Consider the following 17675-nt stretch of genomic DNA (forward strand, 5'->3'; position numbering starts at 1 on the left):
ATGGAGGTTAAATTGCCAGTAAGAGTTTCAAGAGTTTTTATCCCCTTGCTCCCTCAACATTTTCAGGCACTTATCCCCATGCTTCTATTGTATACTTGAAATTGCATTCTGTACTAAACTACGAGCAGAACTCATCGGTTTGCCTAAAGCCAGCATGCTCATAACCACAATTGAATGGAAAGGTAGCTGACAACACAAAGCAAATTCTTTGCATTACAGCTCTCCACATTTCTTGTCTCTAAATCACTGTCATCTGTGAGCCTAGAAGACACCATATGTAACTCTGCTGTCAGTCACTACATTCATGTAGTTTAAAACAAACGCTACCAATGGCTCCTACAAGTCACACCATCCCACATGAACACCGTCCCAAGCTCAGGCTCATGGATTTTCTGTCCACATTGTCATTATCCGCTTGTAACCCTCAGCACCACGAGGGCTGGCCAGGATGTGGACCGGCAATTGTGACGGAAGGCAACCCCCACCACCCGGTGGCTGTGCCCCTGGGCTCTCCCAGCTCCTCAGTTAAGTGGCAGCCCTCACTATTTTCTTTCTCAAAAAATCTGTCTGCTTTAGTCTCCTTCAAACCTCACCTCACCAGGCACCACCCAGACCCCCCCGTTTGCTGACAGCAGCAGCATGTCCACCAGCTTTACCGGCACAGCTACCGAATGCTGGTGAATGGCACGTTTAAGACTGCTGAGCTGCTTCGGGTAAGGGCCATTCTCCTCATAGGGGGTTAAGAAGCTGCAGAGAAACCAATGGAATTTTGTGTCATAACCAAGTTGTAGCTATGCCTTCAAGCCAGCTTGCTGCACCAGGCGCTGGCTGCCTCACGGCCTGGTGTCACAGCCCCACAGAGGGTGTCACAGCCCCACACGGGGCATCATGGCCCCGTGGAGGGTGCCACAGCCCCACATAGGGAGCCATGGCCCTGTGGAGGGTGCCACAGCCACACAGGGTGTCATGGCCCCACGGTGGGTGTCACAGCCCTGTGGAGGACGTCACAGGCCCACACGAGGCATCATGGCCCCGTGGAGGGTGTTACAACCCCGCAGAGAGCGTCATGGCACTGTGGAGGGTGCCACAGCCCCACGCAGGGCATCACAGCCCCGTGGAGGGCATCACGGCCCCACGCAGGGTGTCCCGGCCCCGCGCAGGGAGGGTGTCCCGGCCGCCAGCAGCGCAGGCCCCGCGTGGCGCCCACGGCCGCTCCGTGCCTTGAAGCGCTGCCCGGGCACCGCCCGCCGCCCGCAGCGCCCCCGCCCCGCCCCGCCGCAAAACGCGCCCCCGCCGCTGCTCCCGGACCCGACCCGCCGCGGGTACGTACCGCACCGGACACCGCCCTGCGCGCCGCACCGCCGCGGGGCTGCCCGTAACGTCCCTCCCGGCCGGGGCCCGCCCGCGGGGAGCCGCCCCCGCCCCCACCTGCGGCCCGGGCTGCGGGAGGCGGCCCCGCAGCGCCGAGGAGGTGAGACCGGCGCCCCCACGGCCGCGCCCCCCGCCGGGAGGGACGTTATGGCCGGTGCGTTCCCGCCCCCCGGCCCGGGTCCCCGCACCGGGTGGCCGCTGCCCCCTCGGCGGGGTACGGCCCGGCCCGGCCGCTGGCTGCAGCCCCCGCGGTGTGCCCCGGGGAGCCTGTGCCGGGTCTCTTTCAGCCTAAGGGGGATCTTCAGCCCTCTGAACGCGCCGGAGGGAACCGGGCTCGGCCGGCTCCTTGTGACCGTGCCCTTGGCTCAGGGATGGATTTTGCAAAGGCCTTTGGCCTTGGCTTGAGGGCGCAGGGGTGGGAAGGGCCGTTTCCCCTGGCTGCTGCTCCCGGTGTGTAACCAGCTCCTCCCTGGTCAGAGCAAGGAACCTCCTTGGACCAAGGAGCGAGGAGGAAACGTACCGCAGCGCAGCGTGGCCTGGCTGGCCTTGCTGGGTGGGCTGAGACATGTGCCCCTACAACAGAAGCAGAGAGAGACAGAAAAAAGAAGAAAAAAAATCCCAAAGCCCCAACAACCCCAAATTCCCCTTCACCCAAGAACTGAGGTCTTTACATGCCAGGTGTAGCCTACAGCGAACTTCATAAAAAATAAAAGATGGCCTTCACAGGGAAGGTTTAGTGGGATTGCGGCCTAACAGAGCCCATGCTGTGGCACAAACCAGCCCAGCTGTCCCAGGTGGAGCAGCCCTTGCCCGCACCCTCCCAGTTAAGGGTGCTGAGCTGTGCCAGGAGTGGCGTGGCCAGCAGGGCTGGGGCAGTGCCCGTCCCCCTGCGCTGGGCACTGGGGCAGCCGCCCCTCGAGCCCTGGGCTCAGCTCTGGGCCCCTCGTGCCAGGGGGACGCGGAGGGGCTGGAGCGTGTCCAGAGCCGGGCAGGGGGCTGGGGAAGGGGCTGGGACACAAGGCTGGGGGGGGGACGGCGGGGGGAGCTGGGGGGGTCCAGCCCTGAGAGGAGGGGGCTCAGGGGGACCCGATGGCTCCCTACAGCTGCCTGGCAGGGGCTGCAGCGAGGGGCATGGCACTCACTTCTAAGTAACAGGTGATTGAATAAGAAAAAAACAGCCTCAAGTTGCTCCGGGGAGGTTTAGATGGGATTTTAGGAACAATGCCTTCACCAAAAGGGTGGTCAGGCACTGCCACAGGCTGCCCAGGGAAGCGGTGGAATCACCATCCCTGGAGGTGTTTAAAAGACGTGTGGATGCGGCACTTGGGGACATAGGTTAGTGGTGGGCTTGGCAGTGTTACAGTAACAGTAGGACTCAATGATCTTAGAGGTCTTTTCCAACCTAAATGATTCTGTGATTCTACGAGATGATTTTACTGTCAGGCAAGTCTTGTGAGCAGTAAGCTTCAGGCAGATGAGCTTCCTGGGAATAAATTTAAAAACAGCATTAACATGCCCTCATTTTTTAGTGCCCAATACCTGCTGACTAGCAAATGCGTTAATTCTGCAGTTACTTGAACAGTGTGTTCCTCATGGTTGGGGGGAGGGAGGTCCTAAGAGACAGAAATATGGTTGTGCCACTGAAGGCAACATTGAGACATAGCACCTACCAAGTTTTGGCTGGAGTGGCCCGTGTTGACCTTCAAGTTTTCAGCTTGCACTGGGCTGGAATCCCCAACTTCTTCAGTACGCATAAGCTGGTGGCATGGCTGACATGAAAAAGAAGAGCTGAACTAAGAAATAAAAGGAAAACCTTTATTTTCCTCCTGATGGGAAGCTCTTTCCCAGAGGCACCTGCTCTACTGGACACCCAGCAGCCGTATTGTGGTCTGCAAAGCACCCAGAAAAGTCCTGGTGCCTCAGTATAACCAAGAAAGGGAAAACCTTCAACATAAAGTTTGCCTAAGCAGCACTTTTCACAGACAGTAAAGCATTCATAAAGACGAAAAGCTGGCTAGTTGGATGGAAACAAGTACATGCAGAAGTGAAAATATTCAATGACTGTTTAGAGACTGTCTAAGCATTTTGGCAGTTAGAAACAGCTAAGACGGAGTCTGCGACTTATAGGAAATTAAATATTTTTGTTGGTAGTTATCATTTAACATCTTCAATATAAAACAACCCTAACGTGCCAAAGTAGTGCTGTAATGCATGGAGTTGGATGCATTACTTTCTTTTAAGGAAAGGGTGGTAGGAATTAGTTGCTTTCAAATTAGGTCCCAAATCCATTTTCCACCTTTCTTTCACATTCTTGCCATGTTTTTTTTCCTCATTTTCTCTGTGGAACACACATACTCTTGGTAGTCATGGCTGTCTTCCTGGTTTGGTTTCTTTATTTATTTTAGTTTTTACTAAGTAACTCACGTAATACTTTCCCTCCCTGCTCCCTCCATTGAAATACATTATTTGAAACTAAGAGCTTGAAAATTCCAATTATTTTCAAGGTTTCATAGATTGGATGTCTGTTGGCAGATAACTGGGTTCATTTCATATATATTCTTTACAAAATTTATACTGTTTACAAATTGCTTTGTTTATTTATTCCTGAGTTTTAAGTAACCTTCATTACAAAAAAAAAAAAAAAATCAAACCAAAACCCACCAAAACCATACATACCTTAATTGCTAATCTGCAAGTGGTAGCTCTGAGGAAGAGCTGTGTGAACATTTTGCTGGTGCTGAACATAGCTTGTTGCTTGAGAAGCCACAGTTTTTAGTTTTGCCTCTTTGTTTTTATTTTAGAACTAGTGCACACCCTATTAAATGCATACTGGCCGAAAGAAAACATTTTATATTGTTTGTTTATAATTAATTTATTATTTTTACTAATCAAAAGGAGAATCAAGTGCATTTATTTTGTGTGGAGAACCAAATCAAATTGTGTCTAAATAATGTATTTAAAGGTTTTTAATGAGTGAAATCTGTTATGAACATGAACTAAGTATATAAGCATACATATAAATCCCCATCAGGCTGAAAAAAAAAGAACCAGAAGAAATTATGTTTAGACATTAGGAAGAAAAGCTGTACATATACCAATAATAGAGATTTTTTTTTTTCCAAGCCAAAAGGGGAACATTTTGAAGTACTATAAGCATAATAAGGAGGATGTGAGAATGGAAACGGTCATAAGTCTCATTCAGTAACTGGAGCTAAGAGGTGCTTGCAATACTGGGTCTTTATTTTTATAAGGACTGTTACATAATACGCAAGTGGAAAAGTATCCTGAGTGGAAATAAAAACAAACTGCCTTCAAGGTGACATAACTCAGAAAAATATAAATCATTAGCGTTGTGCCTGTGTTTGCTGCATATCCATAAAAGAAAGAATTTTAAGAGGTATGTCAGAAGTGCTACACAGTGGAAATCTGGACCTTGTTTATTTTACTGTGCATTTACGTGCCTTTTTACTGTCACAACCAACATGGTTTTGCTGAACCCTTTAGCACACGATCAATTTACTGATTCGCTTTGGGCTTTGCTCTGTCGCTGTCACTCATAGGGGGAGGTACGATATCATGGGGGTGAAGCCATAGGTTTCCATGTGACTACGAGTCTATGCAGTAAGTTACCACCAAATACATTGAAGGTTGGCAGCAATTAGTAGGTAAAGGGCATTGCAAAATTTAAAGTTACAGGCTAGCATGCGAAGAGCATAAGAAGCAGACCATCCTTAGGAAGGAAACTCTGATGTTCAGCCAATAAATTTGTTACGTTGACATAACATTATAAGGCTATGAACTAGACTAGTATTCCCAGTGGTGTCAGACATACCAACAATAATGACGTTTTCCTGGTCCTGTGAGCATCAGCTCTGCGCGCAGGCTGGGGGCATGTAAGCAGCAGCTTGAAGCAGGTCTGTGGGGCAGGGCAGGCTGAAGTGTAGCTTAGAAACACAAAGAAATTAATACTAAATTCAGTAAGACAGTATAAGCAAATTCATACCATGCAGCCTGCAAATGGTTGCGGAACCAGACACAGTGAAAAGGTGATTAGGGTAGGAGCTATAAATAAATATATATGTAGCACAGTCAAATGCCTGGCTAGCTGAAAACCCTAATTGCCACAGAAATATGAATGTCAGAAATGAAAACTGGGCCTGGTTGCAAATTAGCTTCCAGGGTAAAGGAGCACAGGGTGAACTTCAGTTCATTCTTGATGTACAGTCAGATTTATTGCTCTGTGCTCATATCATGAAAAACCTGAGCATGGTTTACCTGTTGTCCATTCAGTTGTCCCTGCCCACCCACCCCCATCCCCCCCACTCCCAGGGTTACTCTTCTGAAATTAGAGGTTATGCAAGATATATTTAAAATTACAAACTTGATAGCATCCTGAGCTGTGTGCTGACCCAGTTATGAACTAACTTGTGTTTTGTTGTGCCTCTGTTAGAGTCCAGAGTTAGTAAGTATATCACTCTGTAAGAAAGCATCAAAACATAAAAATAATTTGCAATTAACATATGCACTTAATTTACTCTGAATTTTAATACAAATCTCAGTTAAATCACATTAAATCAGAAGCAAATTCATATTCATTAAGAAGGACAAAGCCTGCTATTAAGGAAAGTTGACCGCTCCTGATTAACCAAAGAGTTGTCAACGCAGAAAGCATATGGGAAAGAATTCTTTATCATTACCCAGGTAAAAGCATAATAAGCTCTTAGATTTAAGTAAAAAAGCTAAGAACCTAAGACCAAAGGCCCACTGAATTAATTGTTTTGGACCTAGCACTAAACTGAAAATCTTGATCAAGTTATTTTTGAAAAGAGACGATAGGTAGATAGAAAAAAAAAAGCACCTTGCAGTTTGGACAGTCTGTCTATAGTAAAATCTCTATTATTTACACTAAAACTAATTTATGTTGGTAACTCTTGTCACAGTGAAATGTTTGTAGCGTGGAAAAAGTATGGGAAAATACTTGCCAATATTTAGCGCTGCTAACAAATCTCTCCCTAAGCCAACCTTCTCCAAGGACACCCTCCCACGCCCCCAGAAAAAGTTCAGACACAATCCATTACTACTACATTGGCAATTTCTGAGCACTTAAAAGGGGTATATGTATGGCCAAAGGAAGGTTGTCATCTGAGAAAATACGATACGCTTGGCATTGTCTTTCCCCATGAAGGAATGTTAATGGCATGTTGGAGACTGTCAGCGATACCTCCCCAAGGTAAGGCAGTTTTCAAGGACGAATGGCTCTACAAGCCATGAATGACTCTGTCCAAGCCACATCATTAAAAATGTAATGATTATGGAGACCATATGTTTTTCGTGTTACAGAATTCGTCATTAAATCCTGCCTTTTCCAGTCGTAAACTGATCTCGTAGGCAGGATGACAACTCTATGAAGAAAATAAAATAAGCAGAGAGTTACAGTCTTTTTGTATGTATATATTCTAATAAAGGCTTTTTTTAAAAGCATGTAGTGGGGTCAGTATTTTTGCCAGTTTCACATACTTCAGGAATGAAATACGGACCCACAAATTGTTCAACTTTTGCTAATGGCTTGCCAAAAATCAAAGTAATAGAGAAGAAATTCCCCAGTGGGCTGTAAGTAAAAATACATTTTAAAAGATAGAAAAAATGCCAGATTTTGAACATACAGGATTACTTCATGAATAGTGGCTGTCAAATACATTTAACTAAACAACACCTCTCTGTTAGCTGAAAACTTAGGTGAAGTCACACGAAGCCCATCTAAATAGACAACTGACCAACAGCAACAGATGCACCCAGCAGAATTTCTCCACAGAACACGTGTTTTCTGTGTGAGACTATAGCCAGAGCTGACGCTTTCTCTGTAGCTCCCCAGGTTGTTTCCATTGACTAAGGCAAGTCTATTTTTTGCTTCTGAGGTATGTATGTTGGCAACCCACGTCTCAGCACGTGACAACTACAGAAGTATCAGCTGAGCTTCAGACAACTCATACACCCGGCTTGGCGCGCCCAGGATTTTTGAGAGGCTTACTGTGTTTTTGAAAAACTTTGGAAGTGGCAATTTAGAAAGCCACAATTTGTAACACCCCCACACACACCCCGGTAAGTTCTTAGCCATGGACTTGAGACAAGGCAGGCACAGCCTTTTCTTTCCCAAGTTTTCATCGGTGCAGATGTGAGAGCACAGTGTGCTCCGTGCTCACACTCTGAGCTCCTCCCTCTCCACGTCGGTGCCAGTGAATGAGAATGTCCACAGCAGAGCACTACTGTCTTCAAAAGTTACCTGGAGAGGAGCAGAGGTGCATCTCCTAATGCCTTGCTTTGACTCTTGAGGAGTTAAATCACAGGCTGAGCAGCAAAGAAAACTTAAGTAAGCTCTCTGTGACTGTTCCAGCATCCAGTGCTGATTGTTATTTTGCTTCAGAAAACACTGATGCCTTCTCTTCAGTACCATCAACTCTAATAAATTCAGAAAACAGTACCTGTTTTGAAAATCTTCAGTACATCACAAAAAAAAAAAAAAAAAAAAAAAAAAAAAAGACCAAGTCAGCTTAACCTTGGTTCAAACTTCTGCATTAAAAAAATTTAAAAAAAAGGAAAGGGGAAAAAAAAAAAAAAAGAGCCCAATACTGATGCAATGTTTAAACACAACAGGAGGAGCTATTGGGTCAAAATAGCTGCTACAATCATCCTTTTAAAGCTCTCTGCTTAAAAATCCTTACTGAGTTTTCAGTGATATAAAAAGGCCTTTACCATTTGCAATAGGCTGCATAAAACCAGAAAATCTTAATCTCTTTTGCTTAAATAAGTTTTATCAAATAAAAAAGCTAAAGCAGAAGATAATTTTAAGATTGCAAAGAGAGTTGCAATGTAGCTTTCATAGTTTTTAAAGAGCTATTTTGACTTTAAAACTTTACACTGCTGGCCATCACTAAACACCCAGTTCCTGCAGGCACTGCAGATTTATAAAAGCCATTTAATGTACCAGCTCTGACTCAAAATTGATTTATTTAATGGATACATTTAATATACATGTTTGCTTAGACCAGCCAACATTACATAAATCAAATCCTACTAGATTTAAAAGTCCTAAAAGAGTTTTGTACTGGCTTCACAGTTCAACCTTCACAGTAAGGTTGGCCTTTTTTACTAAATATGTGAACTTATGTGTAGGCCAGACTCAGATGTACGCATTTTCTTTTTGAAAGAGAACATCTAAAGCCTTTTATAATCAATGTTACAGAGCAGAGTTCTGATTTTGTTTCTATTTCAAATATAAAAATGTTTATACTTTGCTGAAACATATGTCAATGGAGACATTTATCAAAATGTTCGTATTTGTCATAGTGTGGATTTTAAAGAAATGGATTTGTTTCATCAGATAACAACTTATAGACAGGGTATTGAGCAGAACGAGTGATAACATTATGTCTCCACAGGTCACATAATCTCCTTTTCAAAGCAGCGCCCTGCAAACATTGCCTCTCCTGGTATGCCGTGTATGTTGGGATAGTTTGAGCTTGACTAAAAGTTTGCTACTGCCCACAGAATAGCCAAGCTGCTTCAAGCTTATTCATGATGCTGTGGCTTACACTGCTACTACTACTACTACTACTACTACTACTATTTTTCTATATTATGGTTCGAATACTGCTCTCATGTGGCTAAAAGCCCAGCATGGCCTGCCATTTGAGTTTCTTTTCTGATGTTTACAATTCACGTTATATCTGTTAACTCAGCAAGTGGGTAAGCAGAGACTAAAACTCCTTTTAAGAGGCACCTGGGCACAAATAGAACCTCATGACATCTTTGGTACCTACTTCTAAACAGGTAAGATTCCAAGAGAAAGGAGAGACTGGATGTGAATGAGACCCTCAGATACTTCTAGGGTTTGGTCCATCCCACAAATGCTATATGGTTTGCTGTGACAGTGGGCAGACAACTCAGTGACTCAGGTGGCCCTTTTCGCTCTTGTGTTGTGCTAGCCAATGCTAGCAGCAAGCAAAGTATCACAAAATAATTTTTAAGACCTAGACCCTGTCCCCTGTCATGCCTTCTAACTTGACGACATACTCAAAAACAACACTGAGCAGTTCCACTGAAGTCTGTAAATAAAATGTTTCATTTTCTTCAGGCAGGTCCTCAAAGATACTGGGGATCTAAAGGTGCCAATTGACATCTAAGGTATCCTGGTGGGAGCTATACCGCACTGCCTTTAGGGAAAGTGAGCTGCCTGGGTGGTCCAGACATTCCGTAAGCACCTACCTTCATCAGACGTTTCTTGGTGCCTTCAGCACTCTGGCCCCAGGTGACTTACGTTGACCCACTGCCTTGCTGGGTACCTTACAGACTGGACGGTCTGCAGACCAAAGTATAACTGAACATGAGCAGGGTTAACAAGATCAGACCTCAAATGTGCCAACAGTTGCTCTTCCAGTGCCGTGGGCTTGCTAGTTTCTTGAAAAGGCTTTGGAACTCATAAAATATCCGCCCTACGTACCCTCCTGTATCATTACTTTTAATGAAACTTGCTTACCTCTGGGGTCTGTAAGTTTTTATTTGTTTTTACTAAAAAAGCGAGTTATTTCATTTGGCAGGGTCTACATACAATTTTTGCTGAAAACACACATTACAACAGCATGTTCTAAATCAAGAGCATCTCAAGCAGAACAGTAAAAAAGTATGCTTCCACATCATTTTTAGATATTTATTAAAACAACATAGGAACTTTTTGTCATCCAAACAGTGATTCTGCCTGCACTATCTGTAACCTAGTAGCTGTATTACCCCAAATAGACAACTAGATAACAACGAGTCTACAAACCCAAACAATCCTCCTTCTCCTTTCCCTTCCCACGAGGCACTTCTGCTATTGTCTAGGCGCACCGATAGTTTTATTAATAGCATAGCTAGCAAAAGTACAAAGGCACCAACAAGAAGCGTCACTGTGGTGGCACAGGCCAAACCTTTTCGTCTGCTTTGGAAACGTGCTTTTAGAAACCTGGCTCTCACGTTTGGGATCTGAAACGAGCATCGCTGCTGGGGCTCCTTCTTCAAATCCACATCAGCATTCTTAGGATTTGACATAAGCCCTTCTGGCTGGCTCGCGGGGTTACAATAGAGTCACAGATAGACAAGCTTGGAGGGTACAAATCCTGCCAGAATAGATCCCGGCTTTCAAGCGGACATCCCGGCTTTCAGGGGCGCAGCGGAGCGCTGGAGGTGCGCGGCGTACAGAGCGTTATACACGGTTAGGGAGGTGACAGCGGCCAGCGGCTGGCGGTGGGGGCCGGGAGCAGCACCAGCAGCTGCGGCACGGACCCCCACACCTGCCTCCCCCCGCCCCGTCCCCCCGGCAGGGCGGGGGGACCAGAAAGCCACCTTGGCTTTGTAACGCTGGATGAACGCTATACGCAGGGTAATTCCTTAAATATGCGATATTAACTTAAACATACCTCTGACCTCCCGCTTTATAAAAAGGCGTTAATTGTTTAGGAAGTCAAAGGCAATAAATAAGTTTTTGTTTGTGTCTTTTGGTGGTTTTTTTCCCCCGGGGCATCGGTGCCGCCCCAGCCGGGCCGGCTGCGGCTCAGGCGCGGAGATAGTCATTCTTGAGGCGGCTGAGGCGGGCGCCGTGGCTGCGGACGGTGAGGGCCAGCAGGTCGTGCTTGTCCCGCAGCCCGCTGGAGATGTGGCGGGTCTCCCGCAGCAGGGCGCGGGCGTGCAGCAGCAGCCCCACGAAGCTGTCGCCCAGGCGGGCCTCCTCCCGGCCGCCCTGCTCCTGGCCCTGGCGGAACTTGCCCTCCAGCTCGCTCAGCGAGCGGTCCGAGCTGGAGTAGGCGTCGCTGATCTGGGCGGACTCGCGGCGCAGGTAGGTGCTGTAGCTCTCCTCCCCGTCCAGGTCGTAGGAGATGCTCTTGCCGATGCCCTCCAGCACCCGGCCCGCGTCCTCCACCTGCCGGCCCAGCACCGTCAGCTCCTCCCGCAGGCTCAGCCCTCCGCCGCCCGCCGCCGCCGCGCCGCACCGCCGCTGCTCGCTCACCCTGAAGAGCAGCTGGCACCGCTCGGGGTCGTCGTTCTCCTCGTAGTCCCCATCGGGGACGAAGTAGTGGTGCAGGGTCCCGTTGGACATCTCGGGGTACAGCGGCCCCTCGAAGTACCCGCGGCAGAGGCTGCAGAGGCAGCCCAGCCACAGCAGGCGCAGCGCTGCCGGCATGCTGCGGCGGGCGGCGGGCAGCCTACAGCCGGCCGGGCCCCCGCTGCCCCCGGCCGCGCCGCCCACGCCCCATGGGGCTGCCCGGCCCCGCTGCGCTGCGCTGCGCTGCGGGCCGGCCGGGATGCGCGGCGCAGGCCTGGCCCGCTCTGGGCGGGGGCCGCCGCACTGCCCGCCTTAAAAGCCGGGGGGGAGGGGGGGCGGGGAGCGGCCCCCGCGCAGGGCCGGGCCGCCCCCCGCCCCGGGCATGGACCGCGGGCACCGCCCCCGGGCATCGCCCCGGGGGGACACACGGGGCGGCGCGTACCCCCGCCCCCGGGCATCGCCCCGGGGGGACACACGGGGCGGCGCGTACCCCCGCCCCCGGGCATCGACCCCCACACCGGCACCTCCCCTCGTTCCCCCCTTTGCGAAGGGCCGCGGTGGGGGCAGCAGCCCCCGCCCCCCGCCCAGGCCAGACCCGGGGGAGGAAGGTGGGGGTCCGAGCACAAGGTGTAGGGTGCAGACAGGGAGGTGAGATGCAAAATCTGCCGTTAAACAAAACGTCAGGCGCGGCTGAGGAAAATCCAGGTGCAGTCCGCTCTGTAAAACCTCCGGCGTTTCTCCCTCCTGATACATTATTCCACGGGAATCCAGTAGCTGTGTTACAGCGGGGTCGGTGCCTGCACGAAACCTGTGTAAATCTGTCCTTACTCTGTTTGGGTTCTTAAATCAAGGTGAGATCACAAAAGGTCTGTAAAGTTACCGGCTCTTTTCACAGCATCTTTCCCCTTCCACGGAAAAAAATCAGCTAGCAGAGGTTGTACCAGACCCTGCAGTCAGCCAGAGTGAAGGCTCCTGCTGCTGTTCGTGAGGGCTTTGCATGCAAAAATATTTATGACGCCTCTTTAATGTAAATACTTTAGCTGCCATCCTGATACTTTCTGCGTGATGCAAATAGCTACGATGGTTACAGTTAACTTCATTGGGAAAGAGGCCTGACGCTTAGCTTGTAGCTCTGCTTTTTCCACTGTTACACTGGGCACTGTAGAATGCAGAGCCTGAAGGGACTTGGGGGACTTTGGCTTTACCATTTCTTATGGTGACGTGACTTTAGACACCTTTAGGCTTCCAAACACAGTCTCGAGCCCGTTCCCTTGCAGCAGCTTCGTTCTGTAGCCACAGGCTGTCCCGTCTCCGGGCGCACGTGGGGCCGATAGCCCACTGCAGGGATCAGCTGCTCTTCTCCTGCTCCAGCAAGTCGAGCTCCACTGCCTGCTCCCTTTTTCTTCTCTTCCCCTGGCCCCACATCCCTGCCCATGGTGGCTGCCTGTTCTGCCCCCGCTACCCGTGGGCAGGTTCCTGGGAGCTCGCTGGTGGGCTTTGCAACATGGCCAGGCCCTTTCAGAGATGACACAGCTGCACCCGGTGCAAGCTCCCACTGTCAGCATGGCCCTAACGCTGCACGATAACCTGTGCTATCAGCCTTCCCCGGCATTGACTTCAGAGCCTGCCGGAGCGCTTTACGTAAGCACAGAAGGTCATAAGACTAACAAACACCAAGAAACATGAGCAAAAAATAAACCTACCGGTCAGCCAAGCAACAAAACCCTAACCCCGAGGCAGCAAGGGTCACAGCTGGACCCTTCCCTTACTCCATTGCTTCACAGCAGTCGTTTCGAGCCCCGGAGTCAGCGATGGCCACGTGCACATACACCTCAAGATGAGCCATGTTTGCAAGAGTCCAGGCATCTTCTTTTGCGCCGCTGAGAACCCAGGCCAGACAGGCTATCCAAACAGAAACACTCCACACATTTGGAAACATTTTAAATTTGTAATTAAGTTCAGAAAACACTCGTATAAATAGGTTGGATTAGGCTAAGCTTTTGTGCTTCAGCTTTCTATAAAAGGTTTAAAGCTTATTCAACTGAGCCCGCTTGGCATTTGTCCTTGGCCTGTGTTTGCCAACAGGGGCTCTTTCAAACAATTTTATTCCCAGGATGCTCTTGTTTCACCTAATATTTTATTGGGTTCCCAATTCTTTGCCAGCCATAGTACTTTATCTACAGAAGTTTCCACCCAGGCTGGTGTTCCTGCCAGCTGACTGGTTTGGCTGATGCTTGGTTTGTGGTGGACTCCACTTTTGAGGTCTTTTGATGGAAGCACCGCGCTGTAAATCACTCGGCTATAGCTTTGTCAGCATGGTTATGCTTTCACCAGTGTCACAGTGGGTAAAAAGAATTCAGCCTTAGTAAATCCTTTTTCTCCGTCTCTTCAAACATTCAGAGACTAAGAGGTGTCTGTTGCTCCCTCCTGCAGCTGCCGACTCCCAGCCACTGCTGTTTTCAATCCACAACACATTATCCGAGTTTTATTTAAATTTTACATCAAAATAGCTTCTCCCCAAGTAACCCACTTGGAATGTCTGCTTCTGAAGGAAGTCTGCGGTACGGGATCTGCAGCCTTGGTGACTCAGTGGGCAAAGCTTTGGTAAAAGCTGGAACTTGCTGAAAGGTACACAACAGCCTGATCCGAGGCAATACCTATTATGATTCAGGATTACAACCCAACAGAATCCTAAGTGTCAACTGCAAAGCACCAAACAATGGAAAAGATGTAGGCTTACATCGACAGAACAATACTGTGCATGAGTAGCTGTTATTCAGTCCAAAATGACGTGTAAAAGGCAAAAGTCTTGCGAACGCACCAAGATAATCTAATATGAATACCCTTCAATTGTCCATAAAACCACGTGCGTACAAATGAAAATCATATATATATATATATATTATTCTTTTGAAAGACACACACTGAAAGTAACGATTACCTTTATCCATCAAGACCGGGGCTGAAGGGTCAGACATGGTCAACACAGTTAATGGCGTTAGGAACTCCACAGCAATGGCTGAAATAACATAAAAAAAGTGTTAACAAAGAGTTTTGCAAAGTAATTTCTGGCATTATCTAGAAGGCACAGAGGGCAATAAAACTGAAGGAGGACAGAAGGGATTTCTCAGGAATACCAGAAACGCGGGGTGGAGAGAAGCAGGGAGGAGAGCGAGCTGTTTTCTGCTGAATGTTGCATTTTCTGCTGGGAACCCATAGGGGTAGTTTGACTGAGATCAGATATCTGGGGAGCTTTTGGGATGCATCCAAGAAACAGCTGCGCCTTGTGGCATGCTCCCATGAAGGCCTTCATTGAAATCCTGGTATTGTCAAAAGGCCCATTGATTTCAGCGTGACAGTATTTTACCCTCCGTGCCTGCTCAAGCATTTAAAAATTCCTTTTGCATAAAATGAGGGAAAAATACTGAAAACAAAATTAAAGCGGCATACTGATACTGTCTTTTTTCCAAATACTTGGCATGATACACTCTGCTGTGGTAAAGCCATTGTTTTTCCACTGAACCGCATTAGGTTTATAGTACTATAAAGAATTGCAGAATTTACTCTGCATGACCTCTCCTGCAACAGCACCACAATCAGCCTCTGGGCCAGAAACTGCCTATAACTGATGGCAAATACGCAGCTTGGCACTGGGCTTCAGGTGATGCTCACATAATTTTCCCCTGCCAGCAGTGCTTCATTTCTGGTTCTTGGCTTACGCAGGCTTGCTATTTCTGTCACGGATCACGGTAAACCTTGCAGCATCAGAATGTTTCAGATATAAATGGCCGTTAATTTGGAGAACAGATATATGTTATATGGTCCTAAAGGCCCCACAGGCTTTAGGGTATAAATGTTGTTTTCTGACTACTGGCTTCTGTTTTCCTGCTGGGAACTGTTCTATAGCTTTACATAAAGATACCTTGTTTAAACATGAGACTAACAAGTATGTGTGTGCAATTTCTAATTGTAGGGTGTAGCACTAAACACTCAAATGGCATCAAGTGAGGTGGGCATGAAATAGCCCATGAAAGAATAATGCCAGGGTTTTTTTTGTAGGAAAATTGCCATAAGAATATGCCAGAAATTCTGCAGAATAGAAAAAAAAATATAGAATGAAACTTTTATAATGCACTTAATATTCATGCAGTAGAACTTTGGAATGCAACAGAAATTAGGATTGAATACGCCACAGCATGAACCATACTGAATGTTCCAGGACCACCATGCTTATCTGCTGTTACACTGAAATTTTGAATTCGTCAGAAGGGTGCCCTTAATTCAGAATTGGAACAGCTGGACAAGACATTTCTCCGATACCAATTTGTGGAGAAAACAACTTTGCTGTTAGCTTACGTTGAAGGCTGGCAGATGGCAATAACCTTTTTCTTCTTCATAGGTTTCAGGCTGAAAGCTCAGCTGTGTCTGGGCATAGAGTTCTCTGAGTCCTTTAGCGCCGGCCCTTCTTGGATAAGCAAGACGAAGAGCCAAATCCAAAAAACACGAGTAGCTGTAGGAAGTATTGGGTATGAGGCTGGATGTGAATAATAGAAAGGGTCTGTCAGGACGGTTGTCTCAGAAGAATAAACAATTAGTACTGAATCTGCTTCAGCTTCAGCCAACATCAAAACGAGCTCAACCTTGGCAGAAAAATACAGAAAGAGATTTTACCGCAGCCTGGCTGTGTAGCAGGTGCTGGTTTACTTTATATAAATACAATTTTCTTCAAGAAAAAAACTGAGGAGGCGCTCAGGTTATTTTTGCAAAGAGAAGTGATGCATCTGAACGCTTCCTAAGAAGGGAAGAGATTAAAAGAGAGATGAAGAAGGGTGAATATTTACTGGTATTATAATACTAGCTCCATTTCTGTCTGTTGATGAAAACCCTTGAACTCCAAAAGGAGTATCACTAGCATTTCTTCAGCAAGGTTCCTGAAGTGGAAATAATAACACTTCCTCAGTGGAAATGAAAACACTTAAAAAAGCATCATTATTGGCCTGCACATTAAGAAGTTTCCCCATGACTGTAAATGTGGCTTGTTACAGAGACAGTCTATTGTGCTGCTAGAAAGTTGATTTGATTTTCAGTCCTGTCTGTGTTATTTTTAATGCTCTATATGAACGTGAAAAGGCTGTATGTGAAAACATACACTTTGCAGATGTTACAGAAACATAGTTCACTAATTATTCATAATAATGCATTCTCCTTGCCTCTAACCTGTTAGAAGTAAAATAAGATTTATTTGGGGTTTTTAAAAGACCCTGACTTTTCTTCTCTTTCTTTCTCTCCCTCTCGCAAAATAGAGCAAGCTTATGATCTGACATGTTCTGCTCAGGCAGAGTTGGAAAAGAATTTGAATAAAAGCCTTGGAAGCAACCTAGGAGAGTCTGGTGGAGGAATGCTGATGTCATTCCCAATGGGAATCCATTGATACAGTTGCTCAGGATTTGCAGTCCTGTGATCTAATGTATTCATCTGAGGCAGGGTCTTAAAAACATCTAAATTTTCTGAAAGCTGAACCTTCACGCCTATTCTCTAGGCCGGTTCCCCAACATTTTAAGCAGATTTTACAGCGCATAATTTCCAGCTTTGCCACCTTTATAAGGATGGCATTTTCTCATTTACACACATAAACTTATGTATTAAAATCAGGTATGAATTTGTGAATAAAAGCTAGATCCTGACACATTTTATACTGGTTAGTCATCAAATTTCCTCTGCTCACTGGATCCTTTAGAGTCCCTGATTGTGAATTTAGAGTGGGAGCCTACATGTTCGGGGCTAACCAACTGCATGTACTTTTGTTAAACACGTCTCTGAAATGGTTTAGCCTTTCTATTCTCTGCCTTAGATAAAACTGAAATATTTATATAATAGTATCCTTTGTCAGATAAAAGTGAGAGAAGATGGAAAAAAAATATCCTGGGATTTAGCTGGTTTAAACTCCTCTCACCCATACCTTTCCCAATGTAGCAATTAAAGAATAAAACAAAACATGCTTCTATAGTAAAATTCACTTGTATTCCCAGATCTGTTTTTTAGGAGTTGGAAAATGTCCTTTTTGTATCCCAAAACATTCAACTTGGATTTTTATTTAGGTGTTTTTAACGGTGTATTAAATTTAAAACTAGGCTGACTCTGTTTGAGCAGCGTAAAACCAAGCATATGGTTTCAATTGAATTATACCAAAAATTTCCCTGTTAAAAAAAAAATAAAAATAATTCCCTTT

At 46.7% G+C, this 17675-nt stretch overlaps 2 protein-coding genes across 4 annotated transcripts in view; both read right to left on the reverse strand.

The window, feature by feature from the left end:
- Positions 1–1441, reverse strand: part of BBOX1 (gamma-butyrobetaine hydroxylase 1) — a 38983-nt gene extending 37542 nt beyond the window's left edge. For 2 of the 3 annotated variants that reach the window (XM_040608041.1, XM_040608042.1), the window contains exon 1: positions 1331–1434. The gene's annotated coding sequence lies outside the window, so the exon portion shown is untranslated. Of the gene's footprint in view, positions 1–1330 lie in introns of all 3 variants that reach the window. The other variant, XM_040608043.1, reaches the window with a different exon arrangement.
- Positions 1442–10061: 8620 nt separating this feature from the next.
- Positions 10062–11726, reverse strand: FIBIN (fin bud initiation factor homolog). The gene has a single exon (XM_040609780.1). The coding sequence runs from the start codon at positions 11582–11584 to the stop codon at positions 10958–10960; it is 627 nt and encodes a 208-aa protein (XP_040465714.1). The 5' UTR covers positions 11585–11726; the 3' UTR covers positions 10062–10957.
- Between the last annotated feature and the right edge of the window lie 5949 nt (positions 11727–17675).

Source organism: Falco naumanni, chromosome 10, assembly GCF_017639655.2.
Source record: "Falco naumanni isolate bFalNau1 chromosome 10, bFalNau1.pat, whole genome shotgun sequence".
Classification (NCBI taxonomy): domain Eukaryota; kingdom Metazoa; phylum Chordata; class Aves; order Falconiformes; family Falconidae; genus Falco; species Falco naumanni.